Source organism: Pongo pygmaeus, chromosome 11, assembly GCF_028885625.2.
Source record: "Pongo pygmaeus isolate AG05252 chromosome 11, NHGRI_mPonPyg2-v2.0_pri, whole genome shotgun sequence".
NCBI classification, from domain to species: Eukaryota; Metazoa; Chordata; class Mammalia; order Primates; family Hominidae; genus Pongo; species Pongo pygmaeus.
In genome coordinates, this window is record NC_072384.2 from 101,368,119 (window position 1) to 101,382,108 (window position 13,990).

A 13,990-nucleotide genomic window follows, 5' to 3' on the forward strand; every position below is an offset into this window, starting at 1 on the left:
TCACTTGAGGTCAGGAGTTCGAGACCAGCCTGACCAACATGGCAAAACCCCATCTCTACTAAAAGTACAAAAATTAGCTGGGCGTGGTGGTGGGCGCCTGTAATCCCAGCTACTTGGGAGGCTGAGGCAGGAGAATTGCTAGAACCCGGGTGGCGGAGGTTGCAGTAAGCCAAGATTGTGCTATTGCACTCCAGCCTGGGCTACAGAGCCAGACTCCATCTCAAAAATAAAATAAAATAAAATAAAATAAAACAACATTCCAGTTGGCCCTACATGGTACTGTTGACCTAAGGATAGGCCAGGAAATGTTTGAGAACCTATTGTTTCTAAAATATGACAATAGGTCCTCAAAATAGGCAGGCCAGTGCCTGCCTGTAACGATTCAGATAAGTCATTGCTTGAGAATTTCCTCATGTTCCTAATGATTATAGTTTTGTTTCTTAAGTCCTATCAAATGCAAAATGGGAAGGAAAATGAAACTAGAACTCCCTTTTTGGTTTCTTCTAGTAATTGTCTCTCCCAGCCATTTATATATATTTAAATTATGATTATTATTTTCAAAAATAAAGATAGCACTTCAGTAACTAAATGTTAAATGCAAAGGAAATAGATCCCAAAGCAATGCCTATTTCTGAAGTATCGTTCGTTCATAATCACTGTGGCCCAAGGTAAATGAATAGCAGAATACTCAAACCTTGTTGTAATTTCACATTTTTATAACCCCCTGAGTCAGAATGTCAGAATGAGTTGGAAGGCCCGACATTGATTCAAATATTTTGGAAACTTTAAAACTATAACGTGATTTTTCTCATAAAGTCTTTCCCCAGCTACCTTTCTTCTCCTTTTTCAGAGAAGCCCTTAGAGTTTTTCACTATGACACCAGCCTGGCCTTTTGGAAAATAATAAACTTAGGAGGGTTCTCTTTTCAGCCCTGATCTTTCACGGTCCTTCTCAATGACACAACATGGCACACGTGTCTGTCTGCAACCAAGGAGCAGATTGATGACCAAAAGACTTACCACCACCTCTGTTCTGAGTAAAAATCAGGAGTCTAAGTTGCTCATGACAGAGATGTCTGGTTTAAGATCATTGAAAGGGCTCATCTTGTCACATTTTCTTACTGCTATAAATCACATGGACTGAGGTTTGCATTTGGGGCTTACTAGTCAGCTCTATTTTTTCTTTTTTTGAGACAGGGTCTCGCTCTGCTGCCCAGGCTGGAGTGCCATGGCGCAATCACAGCTCACTACAGCCTTGACCTCTGAGTTCAAGTGATCCTCCACCTCTGCCTTCTGAGTAGCTGGGACCACAGGTGTGTGCCAACACACTCAGCTTATTTTTTTTATTTTTTGTAGAGATGGGGGTCTCACTATTTTGCTCAGGCTGGTCTCAAACTCTTGGGCTCAAGCAGTCTTCCTGCCTCAGCCTCCCAAAGTGCTGGGATTACAGGCATGAACTTCTGCACCTGGCCTAGCTAGCTCTATTGACATTTGTTTTTTGTTGGTGGTTCTCTTAGAGTTTCTTGGACCTTGTGGTTGAGTTGGAGAAACTAAATCTGGTTGCCCCAGATCAACTGGATTTATTAGAAAAATGCCTAAAGAACATCCACAGAATAGACCTGAAGACAAAAATCCAGAAGTACAAGCAGTCTGGTAAGAATTTTGGCCTCTCAGTGGTCTAGAGGAAGTACTCTGTGCTTGGGGGTGGGCATCACGACTGATAAATATTCATTTGTTGGATAGGTGGATGGAATGGAACCCAGATGACCAAAGCCTCCTTTAGCTTGTGGCTAGAAATCACGTCCCTTTATATTCTTCATATCCCAGATCTGCCAACTCCATTGCCCTGTATATTTATGATCTCTGCAAAATGCTGCCAAGCAGTTCTTAACATTTCAGTCTTCAAGAAAGAATCTGGGATCTGCACAGGCTAGCAGAGCTATGGACATTCAGGGGTTTTGCATGTATGCTGAACCCTACTGCCTTGCTCTGGTATTTGGCCTCACAACCACTATCCAACTTCGGGTGATGTCACTTGGGTCTCATACCTTCCTTGCATGTGTCCCAAGTTGCATAAAACCTCCTTATGGAAAAGAGCACATTCGATTTCTTCCTTGATAAAAAGGACCAGATTCACATTGGCCTTCTCCCTTACTTGCATTCCTCATTGTCTTTCAGACTCATCCTCAGCTTGGGCTCTGTTAGCAAGTTCACTGCCACCATAGCATCACAGCCTAAAGGGCATGGCTGAGACTCATTGATCTATAGAGCACTCTTTTACCCCAACAGTATGACTGATCAAAGATCGAAAACAGAAGTAGCATTTATGCTCCATTCTTGTCTTTTGTTTTTTGAGACCTACTTGATTTTTATTCCGATTATTTAACACACAGGGACGCAACAGTGATCCCAAAGTGTGCAAAGTTAAAGCCTTCAACTGCAGCTGAGGAGAGGGCAGGAATGGTACACTTGGGGACGGTGGTGAGTCAGGAATGACAGGCAGGCGGCCATGATCAGGGCAGCCTCCTCCCCAGGGCCGGGGACTGGGGAGTGGCCTGAGGAGCAGGACCCAAGAGTAGCCCAGAGCCGGGGAAGGGGGCCGAGACCTCCCCTTGGCCTAGGTCTGGAGCTCAGAAGTGCCACATGGCTGAGGGGGCAGCGGCCTGGGAAGGGCCAGAGGCAGGGCCAGGAGAGCACCATTTCCTGGGGGGCTGGGGACAGGGAGGTACCCTATAGGAGAAGCCAGGAGGGGCCGTCTGCTCCTGGGATGGGGGTTGGGCTGGAGCAGGCTGCAGCAAGAAAGACCTGAGGCAGGCGCAGGGCCTGAGCGCCCAGCTGGCTGGGTTCAGGGGGGCTCCCAGGGCAGCCTGGCCCAGGGAGCAGTCCTGACTCTGCAGGGGATGCCCAGCGAGGGGGGTTGCAGACCCCTCAGAGCCTCCCCTCCTCTCTCCCTGGAAAGGAGCTGGGGAACCCATAGTGCAAATCTGCAGACCACTCAGTTATGGAGGGAAGCTGTGCCCGAAGGTGGGCACTGGGGTGCACTCCCTCTACCACCTCACCCTGCACCGCTGTCCTCAGTACAGCCACTTCTTGTAAGAGTGCAGGCCATGGATGCCACCCTCGATCTGGGCTGACATGGTCCGCTTCTCAAACTTGAGCTCCCCTGAGTACATCATGGACCGAAGGACAGACAGGCTGCGGGCCCCGATATCCTGGCAGCCGTGCTGGATGCCCACTATGAGGTAGGGCACGAACTTCTGAATGGACCCTTTGTCCTGGATGGAGCCCAAGACACCCTGCGTGATCTTCACCTTATCCCCGTCGTTGAAGTATTGTTTCTGGCTGCTGCTGCTCTTTTCCATGGCATCCAGTGAGCCCAAGCCCTGGTATTTCTTGAGCTGCATTCCATCTGAGAAGAAGTACTCACCGGGGGCCTCCATGGTGGCGGCCAGCAGGGAGCCTGTCATCACTGTGGAGGCTCCTAGGGCCAGGGCCTTGACCACATGCCCCACGGTCTGGATGCCGCCATTGGCTATGATGGGCACACCAAAGTGCTGGGTATGCTTGGCCACCTTGTACACAGCAGTGCCCTGGGGCCGACTGCAGGCCATCACTTCCTGGGTGATGTAGATGGAGCCGCACAGCCCATGCCCCTGCGCAGCCCATCCACACCAGCATCAATCAGGTTGTTGGCCTGGGCTGCTGTCACCACATTCCCCCCAGTCACCTGGAGGTGGGGGTACTTTTGTTTGATGTAATGCACCATGGCGATCTGATACACCGAGTTCCCTTGGGATGAGTCCAAGCCTACGACATCGACGCCCACCTGGGTGAGCAGGTCCAGGCAGTATTTGTCATCCTCATGGGTGCCCACAGCTGGCCCACCGAGCAGCTGCTCGTGGGAATCCTTGGAGGCCACAGGGTGGTCTCGGTTCTTCTTCAGGGCGGTGCCGGTGATAATGGCCACCAGCTCATCGCAATCATTGAGGATAGGCAGCTTCCTTTCTTGCTAAGCTGCAGGATCTCATTTGCCTCTTTCAACCTCACACTGCTGGAGCCACCACTAGCTCGATCCTTGGCATCATCACCTCACTGAGGAGGGTGGTGTGATCCTTCTCAGCAAGAAAGTCAATGTCTTGGGAGGTGACGATGCCCACCAGCTTGCTGCCCATGGTGCCCGTCTCAGTGATGGGGATGCCAGAGAAGCCATGCCGCATCTTGGCCTCCAGCACATCACCCACAGTGTGCGAGGGGCTCAGCACCACGGGGTGTGTGATAAAGCCCTGTTCAAACTTCTTGACCTTCTGCACCTCACTGGCCTGGAACTCTGGGGTGCAGTTGTGGTGAATGAAACCAATACCTCCCATCAGAGCCATCGCGATGGCCACGTCGGCCTCTGTCACAGTGTCCATGGGGGAGTAGATCAGCGGCGTCTTCAGCGTGACCATCAGGTCAGGGCTGAGGTCAGGTCCACCTCATCAGCTATGAAGTCTATGAATCCTGGGAGAATCAAGAAGTCGTTGTAGGTGAGTCCCTTGCCGCTGGCGAAGAGCTGCTGCGCGGTGTGGGAAAAAGAAAGAGAGATCAGATTGTTACTGTGTCTTTGTAGAAAGAAGTAGACATAGGAGACTCCATTTTGTTTTGTACTAAGAAAAATTCTTCTGCCTTGAGATGCTGTTAATCTGTAACCTTACCCCCAACCCTGTGCTCCCTGAAACATGTGCTGTGTCAACTCAGGGTTAAATGGATTAAGGGCTGTGCAAGATGTGCTTTGTTAAACAAATGCTTGAAGACAGCATGCTCGTTAAGAGTCATCACCACTCCCTAATCTCAAGTACCCAGGGATACGAACACTGCGGAAGGCCGCAGGGACCTCTGCCTAGGAAAGCCAGGTATTGTCCAAGGTTTCTCCCCATGTGACAGTCTGAAATATGGCCTCGTGGGAAGGGAAAGACCTGATCGTCCCCCAGCCCAACACCCGTAAAGGGTCTGTGCTGAGGAGGATTAGTAAAAGAGGAAGGAACGCCTCTTTGCAGTTGAGACAAGAGGAAGTCATCTGTCTCCTGCCCATCCCTGGGCAATGGAATGTCTTGGTATAAAACCCGATTGTATGTTCCATCTACTGAGATAGGGGAAAACCGCCTTAGGGCTGGAGATGGGACATGTGGGTAGCAATACTGCTCTTTAAGGCATTGAGATGTTTATGTGTATGCATATCTAAAGCATAGCACTTAATTCTTTACCTTGTTCTTGATGCAGAGACCTTTGTTCACGTGTTTATCTGCTGACCTTCTCTCCACTATTATCCTATGACCCTGCCACATCCCCCTCTCCGAGAAACACCCAAAAATGATCAATAAATACTAAGGGAACTGAGAGGCCGGTGGGATCCTCCGTATGCTGAACGCCGGTCCCCTGGGCCCCCTTTTTTCTTTCTCTATACTTTGTCTCTGTGTCTCTTTCTTTTCCAAGTCTCTCGTTCCACCTAACGAGAAAAACCCACAGGTGTGGAGGGGCAACCCACCCCTTCAGCGCGGTGAACCCGTCCTCGACCACGTAGCCGGTGCCGCCGCTGATAGGTAGTCCGTTATGCTACCGCGAGACCCCGCGACCCGACATAAAACACTGAAGCTGCTGCGACGCCGAGGCCGCACCGCTGCCACTCTGCAGCCAGTGGCCGGGTGGGCTGGGTGGGCTGGGTGGGCCGGGGACAGGGGCTGCCGCAGCGACGGGGCGGGCCAGGGCACCCTATACTCCATTCTTAATGATGTTTCGTCAAAGAGTCATCTGAAATTTTGAATACAGTAGGGTGGCTGGAAAGTTTGGGGTATTTTGAAAGATGGTGATTGACCTTGGACTGAACCACTGTTGAAGATTTATTTGATAATAATTTATAAGTTTTAACTCAGTAATTCCCTTCTGCTTTTATAGTTCAAGGAGCAGGAACAAGTTACAGGAATGTTCTCCAAGCAGCAATCCAAAAGAGTTTCAAGGATCCTTCAAATAACTTCAGGGTGAGTCTGGAGAAAACATATGGAATCCCAGCATGAAACCATTTCAGAGTTCTAATAAAAATATGCATATTCTCACAGCATGTACTTTATTTAATATCTGAAAAAATTGTGATAGAAATGTGTATTTGTTTTAAAAACATGTAACTTCTTTTATTTCAAAGCTAATACATGTTCATTGAGATATTTGGAGACTATAGAGAAAGATAAAAGAAAATAAATCACCTATATTCCACTACCCAAAGACAACCACTGTTAATATTTTGGTATATTTCCTTCTAGACTCTTTTTTATGTGGGTTTGCATCGATATCTGTGTGTGTGTATATATGTATATACATATACATATCTGTTCATTTATTCACTTGAAATTGTAACTTAAAGAAAATGTAACTTTAAAAATAAAAATAGATGCACCATGCCTATGGAAAAAAAATTTAAATGTACTACAAGAGGTTTTAAAAGTATTTTTTTCGCCCGGGTGTGGTGGCTCACGCGTGTAATCCCAGCACTTTGGGAGGCCGAGCCGGAAGGATCACCTGAGGTCAGGAGTTCGAGACTGGCCTGGCCAACATGGTGAAACTCCATCTCTACTAAAAATACAAAAATTAGCCAGGTATGATGGCAGTGCCTGTAATCCCAGCTACTTGGGAGGCTGAGGCAGGAGAATCACATGAACCCAGGAGGTAGAGGTTGCAGTAGCCAAATCGCGCCATTGTACTCCAGCCTGGGTGACAAGAGCAAAACTCTGTCTCAAAAAAAAATGTTTTCTTCCTACCCCTATAATACTGACCTCCAATTATTTTTCCTAAAGGCAGCTGTTGTGAACCAGTTCATTCTGTAACTATCCAGAGATAGTCTACACATATATTTCATTTTTGCTTTTTTCTCTTCTACAAATGATAGCACCCTATGCCCATTGTCCTGACCTGAAAATTCTTGGAAATTGTTCCATATGATTAACATGGAATTGCCTCTACTTAATCATTATTTTGAATGATTAAATCCTTTCATTTTCTAAACGTGTTAATGTGTTTAGCCCTTTCTTGTTGCTGTATGTTTAGATGCTTTCCAATCTTTTGTTACTACTAATAATGCTATAAAATAAATATCCTTGTACTTCTTTGTGCATTTGTTTTTTTACTGAGCTAATTTTAATGATTTCAGCAAAAGTTATTTTGTTATTGAGTGATGAAAGAAAAGATTTTTGAGGGTGTTCATGAGCATAAGTATCATATAGTCACTTATGGTTGTTGTGTTCGTAGGACTTAGTACAAGGTATCAGAATTGTTGTTTAGTTAATCTTTTATCTTGAGAAGTTAAATCTTGGTGTAATCTTATCCTCATGTTCATATAAAGATATGTGGAGTTTGTAGTGAGGACTTAGACCCGGGTACAATTTCATGGTTAAATTAGAAATGCTTTTGGCAGTGTTAACAGCTTTTTTAGAATTTGTCTAGCAGGCTTTTCAGTTTTTGCCAGAAAGCCCCTTAAAAAAAAAAGAAGGAAAAAAATGCTTTTGGCTAAGTGTGGTGGCTCACGCCTGTAATCCCAGCACTTTAGGAGGCCGAGGCAGGCGGATGCCCAGGAGTTCGAGACAAACCTGGGCAATATGTCAAAACCCCATTTCTACAAAAAATACAAAAATTAGCTGGGCATGATGGTGTGCCTTTAGTCTCAGCTACTTGGGAGGCTGAGGTGGGAGAAATTGCCTGAGCCTGGGAGGTTGAGGCTGCAGTGAGTTGTGAGTGTGCCACTGCACTCCAGCCCCGGTGACAGAGTGAGACCTTGTCTCTAAAAGAAAAAAAAATATATATATATACATATATATATACATGCTTTCGTTAAAATATGTAATGAAAACATTAACCACTCTTGTAATATAAATGGTTTCTTGGAGAATATGTCTGTAAGAGACACTACTGAGCAATGCAATTTCAGAACTAAAATGGATTTACGGATTATATTATCCAACTCCCTTAATAAACAAAATAAGGAAACTTAGCCCTAAAGAACATTAACTGATTGTCTACTTCTAACTACTAGCAGAGCTGGACCAAGCCCATACTCCTTTCACTGCACTGTGATGTATATAATAAACTATATACTTGTCATACCATATCTTAGAGCATACTTTTTGTTTTTTTGAGACGGAGTTTTGTTCTTATTGCCCAGGCTGGTGTGGAATGGCGTGATCTCGGCTCACCGCAACCTCCGCCTCCCAGGTTCAAGCGATTCTCCCACCTCAGCCTTCCAAGTAGCTGGGATTACAGGCATGTGCCACCATGCCCGGGTAATTTTATATTTTTAGTAGAGATGGGGTTTCTCCATGTTGGTCAGGCTGGTCTTGAACTCCCGACCTCAGGTGATCTGCCCGCCTCAGCCTCGCAAAGTGCTGGGATTACAGGCATGAGCCACTGTACTTGGCCTAGCATACATTTTTTAAAAGAATGAAATGTGCTTTGTTTTGTCCTTCTGAGTCTCTGTCATACCAAATAATGAGAAAAAGCAGATTTAGGATTCAGATCCAGGTTTTCTGAGCTTTCTCTGCTATTGTCTGTCTAATATAAATTATATTGTCATTCTTAGTTAAAAACCTGCCATATTTTTACTATTGTGTTTCTATTTTGTAAATGAAGCATATTCATTGCTATGTAGCCTGTTGTGAGCCCATATGCTTTGCATATTAGTTTCTCCTTAAATTTTTTATATTTAATATGTGACCCTAAGGCCGGGCGCGGTGGCTCACACCTGTAATCTCAGCACGTTGGGAGGCCGAGGCAGGCAGATCACCTGAGTTCGGTACTTTGAGACCAACATGGAGAAACCCTGTCTCTACTAAAAATACAAAATTTTCCTGGTGTGGTGGTGCATGCCTGTAATCCCAGCTACTTGCGAGGCTGAGGCAGGAGAATCACTTGAACCTGAGAGGTGGAGGTTGTCGTGAGCCGAGATTGTGCCATTGCACTCCAGTCTGGGCAACAAGAGTGAAACTCCGTCTCAAAAAAAAAAAAAAAAGTGACTGTGATTATTCATTCATTCATTTAGTAAGCAGGCACTATAGCATATGAATGCAGTGACTTTCTTAAAAGGTTTAGGAGCCGAATACCTAGAAGTTAATTCATATGAGGCTGCAGAAGTGCTTCAAAAATTACTGTATGATTAAATGCCACAGGATACCACAAGATATTATAGAATTAAAAAATTATGGCTGGGCGTGGTGGCTCACACCTGTAATCCCAGCACTTTGGGAGGCTGAGGCAGGTGGATCACGAGGTCAGGAGTTCAAGACCAGCCTGGCCAAGATGGTGAAACCCTGTCTCTACTAAAACTACAAAAATTAACCAGGTGCAGTGGCAGGCGCCTATAATCCCAGCTACTCTGGAGGCTGAGGCAGGAGAATCACTTGAACTCGGGTGGCAGAGGTTGCAGGCGCCACTGCACTCCAGCCTGGGCAACAGAGTGAGACTCTGTCTCAAAAAAAAAAAAAGAAAAGAATTTAAAAATTATATGGCTACAATACAATGCTTTTAAAATCCATCTTTGATGTGATATATTACCTCTCTCTAATAGTATGTAAAAGTGAATACACACCTATGCATGGAGCCAATTTCTATCTGATATGATCAGCCTCTGGCTCAGTTACTAATTATTAGTGAAAAAGGCAACTTACATGTTTTTAATTTAGACACACAGACTTAGCTACTGACACAGCTTAATGGATAGTGTACTTCACTCTTTTGGCTAGGTTAGCTTCAGAGAAGAGCTGTCATTTGAAAGCTGAGTGTCTCAGATGGGTTGACAGCATGTGGTATGTGTATCTTACATAGGACCTGTCATCTGAGAAGAGAAAGGGTAGGTTTAATCTTTCATTCTCTGATTACTCTTACTCTAGCCCTCAGAAGTGGTTTATCAAGAATATTTGATTATCAAGAATCAGGACCATATGTTGCTTATGTGTAGCTAGGCAATGATAGAAAAGCAATAACTGGACATTTATCATGTACTTCCATGTGCTTGGCACTGTGCTGAGCGCTTTGTGTGCATTTAATCTTCATACAAAATCTGTAAGGTATCTATTATTATTATCCTCATTTAGCATATGAAGAAACACACATACAGAAGTTAAATAACTTTCTCAAGGTTACACAGCTAATAAGTGGCAGAATTAGGATTCCTAGCCAGGTCTGTCTGGCCTAGAAATCCAACTCTTAACCATGCTGTACTTTGCCCCTGTGTTGAAGGAACAGGTGGAATGTCAATCTCATGTTCTAACAGCTTATCCTAACCTGGAGCTATGCTAGCAACTATACTATACTGTAACATCAGATTTTATTGGGCTGTTTTGAAACATTCTAATATGCTAGCTTAGCATATTTTTATTTTCTTTTTTTTAAATTTTTGTGACAGAGTTTCACTTTTCACTCTTGTTGCCCAGGCTGGAGTGCAATGGCACCATCTCAGCTCACTGCAACCTCTGCCTCTCAGGTTCAAGCGATTCTCCTGCCTCAGCCTCCTGAGAAGCTGGGATTACAGGGGCACGCCACCATGCCCAGCAAATTTTTGTATTTTTAGTAGAGATGGGGTTTTACCATGTTGGCCAGGCTGGTCTGGAACTCCTGGCCTCAGATGATCCACCCACCTTGGCATCCCAAGGTGTTGGGATTACAGGTGTCAGCCACCGCTCCCGGCCTATTTTCGTCTTTTAAAAGCAGAATTTCCCTGTTCTTTGGTAATATGATATGGCATTTATGGAGTTAACAGCTCTTGCTATTCTTTAGATAATTTAACTGTTGGGATGATATTTTTATTTTTTTCCTGAGTTAAGAATCCTATTGAGACATTTAAAGAGGTGTGATGTATAGTGTACCTCTGAAATAACTAACAGGAAGCATGACCTTATTCTTTGTATTTGAAGCTCCATAATGGGAGAAGTAAAGAACAAAGACTTAAGGAACAGCTTGGCACTCAACGTAAGACCACCTTTTTTTAATATTCATTATTTATAAATGCTTGATAATTCTAGTACAAATATTGCATTTTTAGGTTGGTCATTTCCTTTATCTACATAATCTAAGTAAGCTCTCAAAATAAAAACTGGTTAAACTCTTATGGTAGACTCATTGGCATTTCTAGTTGTCTATTGAATTAGCTTATGTAAGTTTGAACACCATCATACTCCATCAGCTTCATCACCTTGGCTGTATTTTAAGAGATGTGACGTTTATAACTGAAATGGAATGGAGCTCTAACCAGGCCATGTTAAACATTCATCTGACCATGATAATGAACAATGTTAAACCAAATATCTAGCAGCAGGAAGAGGAACGGTAAATAAGTTCTTGTCTTACAGCCTATTTAATAAGTCTGGATACTCTACAGATGATATCCCCCCTTTCCTAAGAAAGAAAACATGCAATTTAAAGATGGGTCATTTCAACCCACATGAGCTGTTTTCTCTCTTAAAACATTAGCACTTGATCCCATGGATCATTTTTTAAAAGATTACTTCTTTTTTTTTTTTTTTTTTTGGAGACGGAGTCTCACTCTGTCACCCAGGCCAGAGTGCAGTGGTGCACTTTCGGCTCACTACAGCCTCCACCTCCTGAATTCAAATAATTCTCATGCCTCAGCCTCCTGAGTAGCTGGGATTAAAGGCACGCACCACCACACCCAGCTAATTTTTTTTTTTTTTTTTTTTTTTTTTTTTTTTGAGACAGAGTCTCGCTCTGTCACCCAGGCTGGCGTGCAGTGGTGCAATCTCAGCTCACTGCAACCTCCACCTCCTGGGTTCAGGTGATTCTTATGCCTCAGCCTCCCGAGTAGCTGGGATTACAGGCTTGCGCCACCACACCCAGTTTATTTTTCTATTTTTAGTAGAGATGGGGTTTCATTCTGTTGCCCAGGCTGGTCTCAAACTTCTGACCTCAGGTGATCCACCCGCCTTGGTCTCCCAAAGTACTGGGATTACAGGGATGAGCCATGGCGCCCAGCCTAATTTTTGTATTTTGTACAGACAACATATGATGAAATGTTTGTACAGACAACATTTCATCATGTTGGTCAGGTTGGTCTCAAACTGCTGACCTCAAGTAATCCACCCGCCTTGGCCTCCCAAAGTGCTGGGATTACAGGTGTGAGCCACTGCACCCAGCAAAAGTTTACTTCTTTTGCTTGTCTTGAGTCCTCCTTGAAGTGAGAGCTGAGACTCAGTCTTACACTGATGAGGCACATGGCTGTGGTTCCAAACTCCAGGAAACGGATTGATGGGCTGTGATGGAGGGCTTCAGTCTTATCCAAGAGGCTTGGAATCTGTCCTGTGTGTGGTGGGACATCATGAATGTTTTGAGTAGGGCAGTGGCCTAATAGAAGCCCTCTTTGTGTGGCAGTCCCCTTACAGATATCTTACGACTCAGTCTTTGTGCTATGTGCACCTGGAAACTTATTTTGCCCGGATTAGTCAGATGGTGTAGCTCATGTCTGTCATTCTCTACCTAATATTGTGCCATCCAGCAAAAACTACTGAGAAGCGAATTAATTCCTGAAATGATAGCATGTTTCTTAAAACACTGGTGAGGTGATGAGAATTAGTATTCCGAAGCCTGTTTAAAGGGAAAATAGGAGACCTAGTAGATTTGCATAGGAATTAAAAACAATTGGTGTTCTTTCCATTTGCTCCCTGATGGCAGTTTTATCCTTGGTCATAATTGTACAGATGAGGTAAGTGAGAATCCGAATATCCCTATGATCCTGTTAGGAGAGCTGCTTACTTGTTCTTGCTTGGACTTGGTTTATTTGCTAATAAAAGAAAAAGGTTTCTGGGCTGGGCATAGTAGCTCATGCCTGTAGTCCCAGCACTGTGGGAGGTCGAGGTGGGTGCATCACCTGAAGTCAGGAGTTCGAGACCAACCTGGGCCATGGTGAAACCCCGTCTCTACTAAAAATACAAAAATTATCCGGTTGTGGTGGTGCACGCCTGTAGTCCCAGATACTCGGAAGGCTGAGGCAGGAGAATTGCTTGAACCTGGGAGGTGGAGGTTGCAGTGAGCCGAGATCTTGCCACTGCATTCTAGCCTGGGCAACAGAGCAAGACCCTGCCCCCTCCCAAGAAAGCTTTCTAATAACTTGGGCTTAATTTAATAGAAGTTTAAAATAGTCGGCCAGGCATGGTGGCTAACGCCTGTAATCCCAGCACTTTGGGAGGCCGAGACGGGCGGATCACGAGGTCAGGAGTTCGAGACCAGCCTGACCAACATGGTGAAACCCCGTCTCTACTGAAAATATAAAAATTAGCCAGGTGTGGTGGCACACACCTGTAATCCCAGCTACTCAGGAGGCTGAGGCAGGAGAATTGCTTCAACCTGGGAGGCGGAGGTTGCAGTGAGCTGAGATCGTGCCATTGCACTCCAGCCTGGGTGACAGAGCAAGACTCCATCTAAATAAATAAATAATAATAATCAAACCAAATATTTATATTAATTTGGACTTCCAAATAGATTTGAACTGTTCAGCCATCATTGAATTTGATGAGGATGGTGATAACTTCAATTTAGTAAGTTCTTGCTAAATGCCTTAAACTGAGATAGATATATCACATAGATTATTTTGTGGGTTTTCTTTGTTTGTTTGTTCTGTTAATATATAATTGCTAAAATACAAAAAATATAAAATGAAATTTCTACTTTCAAGTATCAGAGATAGCTGCTATTGTTTGATTTTTAGGCCTCCAGATTCTTTTATATTTAAGCATATATTAATACATGTGTAAGTATATGTACACAAATATATATTTTTAAGTACACAGAATCAATATTATACATATTATTTAATAATCCATTTTTCACTTAATATATGCTGTGTATCTTTTTTAAATTTTTTTCTTTTTTTTTGGAGACAGAGTCTTGCTCTGTTGCCCAGGTTGGAGTGCAGTGGCACAATCTCGGCTCAAAACTGGTTGTTCTTCCACCTCCCTGACCTAATG

General features: G+C 44.3%; 1 protein-coding gene, 1 non-coding gene and 1 pseudogene across 11 annotated transcripts in view; 2 read left to right on the plus strand and 1 right to left on the minus strand.

Annotated features, from left to right (window-relative positions):
• The window catches only part of CFLAR (CASP8 and FADD like apoptosis regulator), a 55,344-nt gene that overhangs the window by 18,561 nt on the left and 22,793 nt on the right, over nucleotides 1-13,990 (plus strand). For 8 of the 10 annotated variants that reach the window (XR_010122946.1, XM_054476854.2, XM_063648343.1 and 5 more), the window contains 3 exons: nucleotides 1,517-1,652; nucleotides 5,931-6,013; nucleotides 10,928-10,982. Coding sequence is in view for 8 of the 10 variants with exons in the window: in XM_054476854.2 (XP_054332829.1) it covers nucleotides 1,517-1,652; nucleotides 5,931-6,013; nucleotides 10,928-10,982 (274 nt within the window). In the remaining 2 variants the exon portion in view is untranslated. Of the gene's footprint in view, nucleotides 1-1,196; nucleotides 1,313-1,516; nucleotides 1,653-1,742; nucleotides 5,442-5,930; nucleotides 6,014-10,927; nucleotides 10,983-13,990 lie in introns of those variants that run through there. The other 2 variants (XM_063648346.1, XM_063648345.1) reach the window with 2 other exon arrangements.
• Nucleotides 3,074-4,457, minus strand: LOC129031082 (inosine-5'-monophosphate dehydrogenase 1-like; annotated as a pseudogene).
• Nucleotides 7,438-7,500, plus strand: LOC129032233 (U7 small nuclear RNA). The gene has a single exon (XR_008501252.1). It is a non-coding gene; the product is annotated as a U7 small nuclear RNA (small nuclear RNA).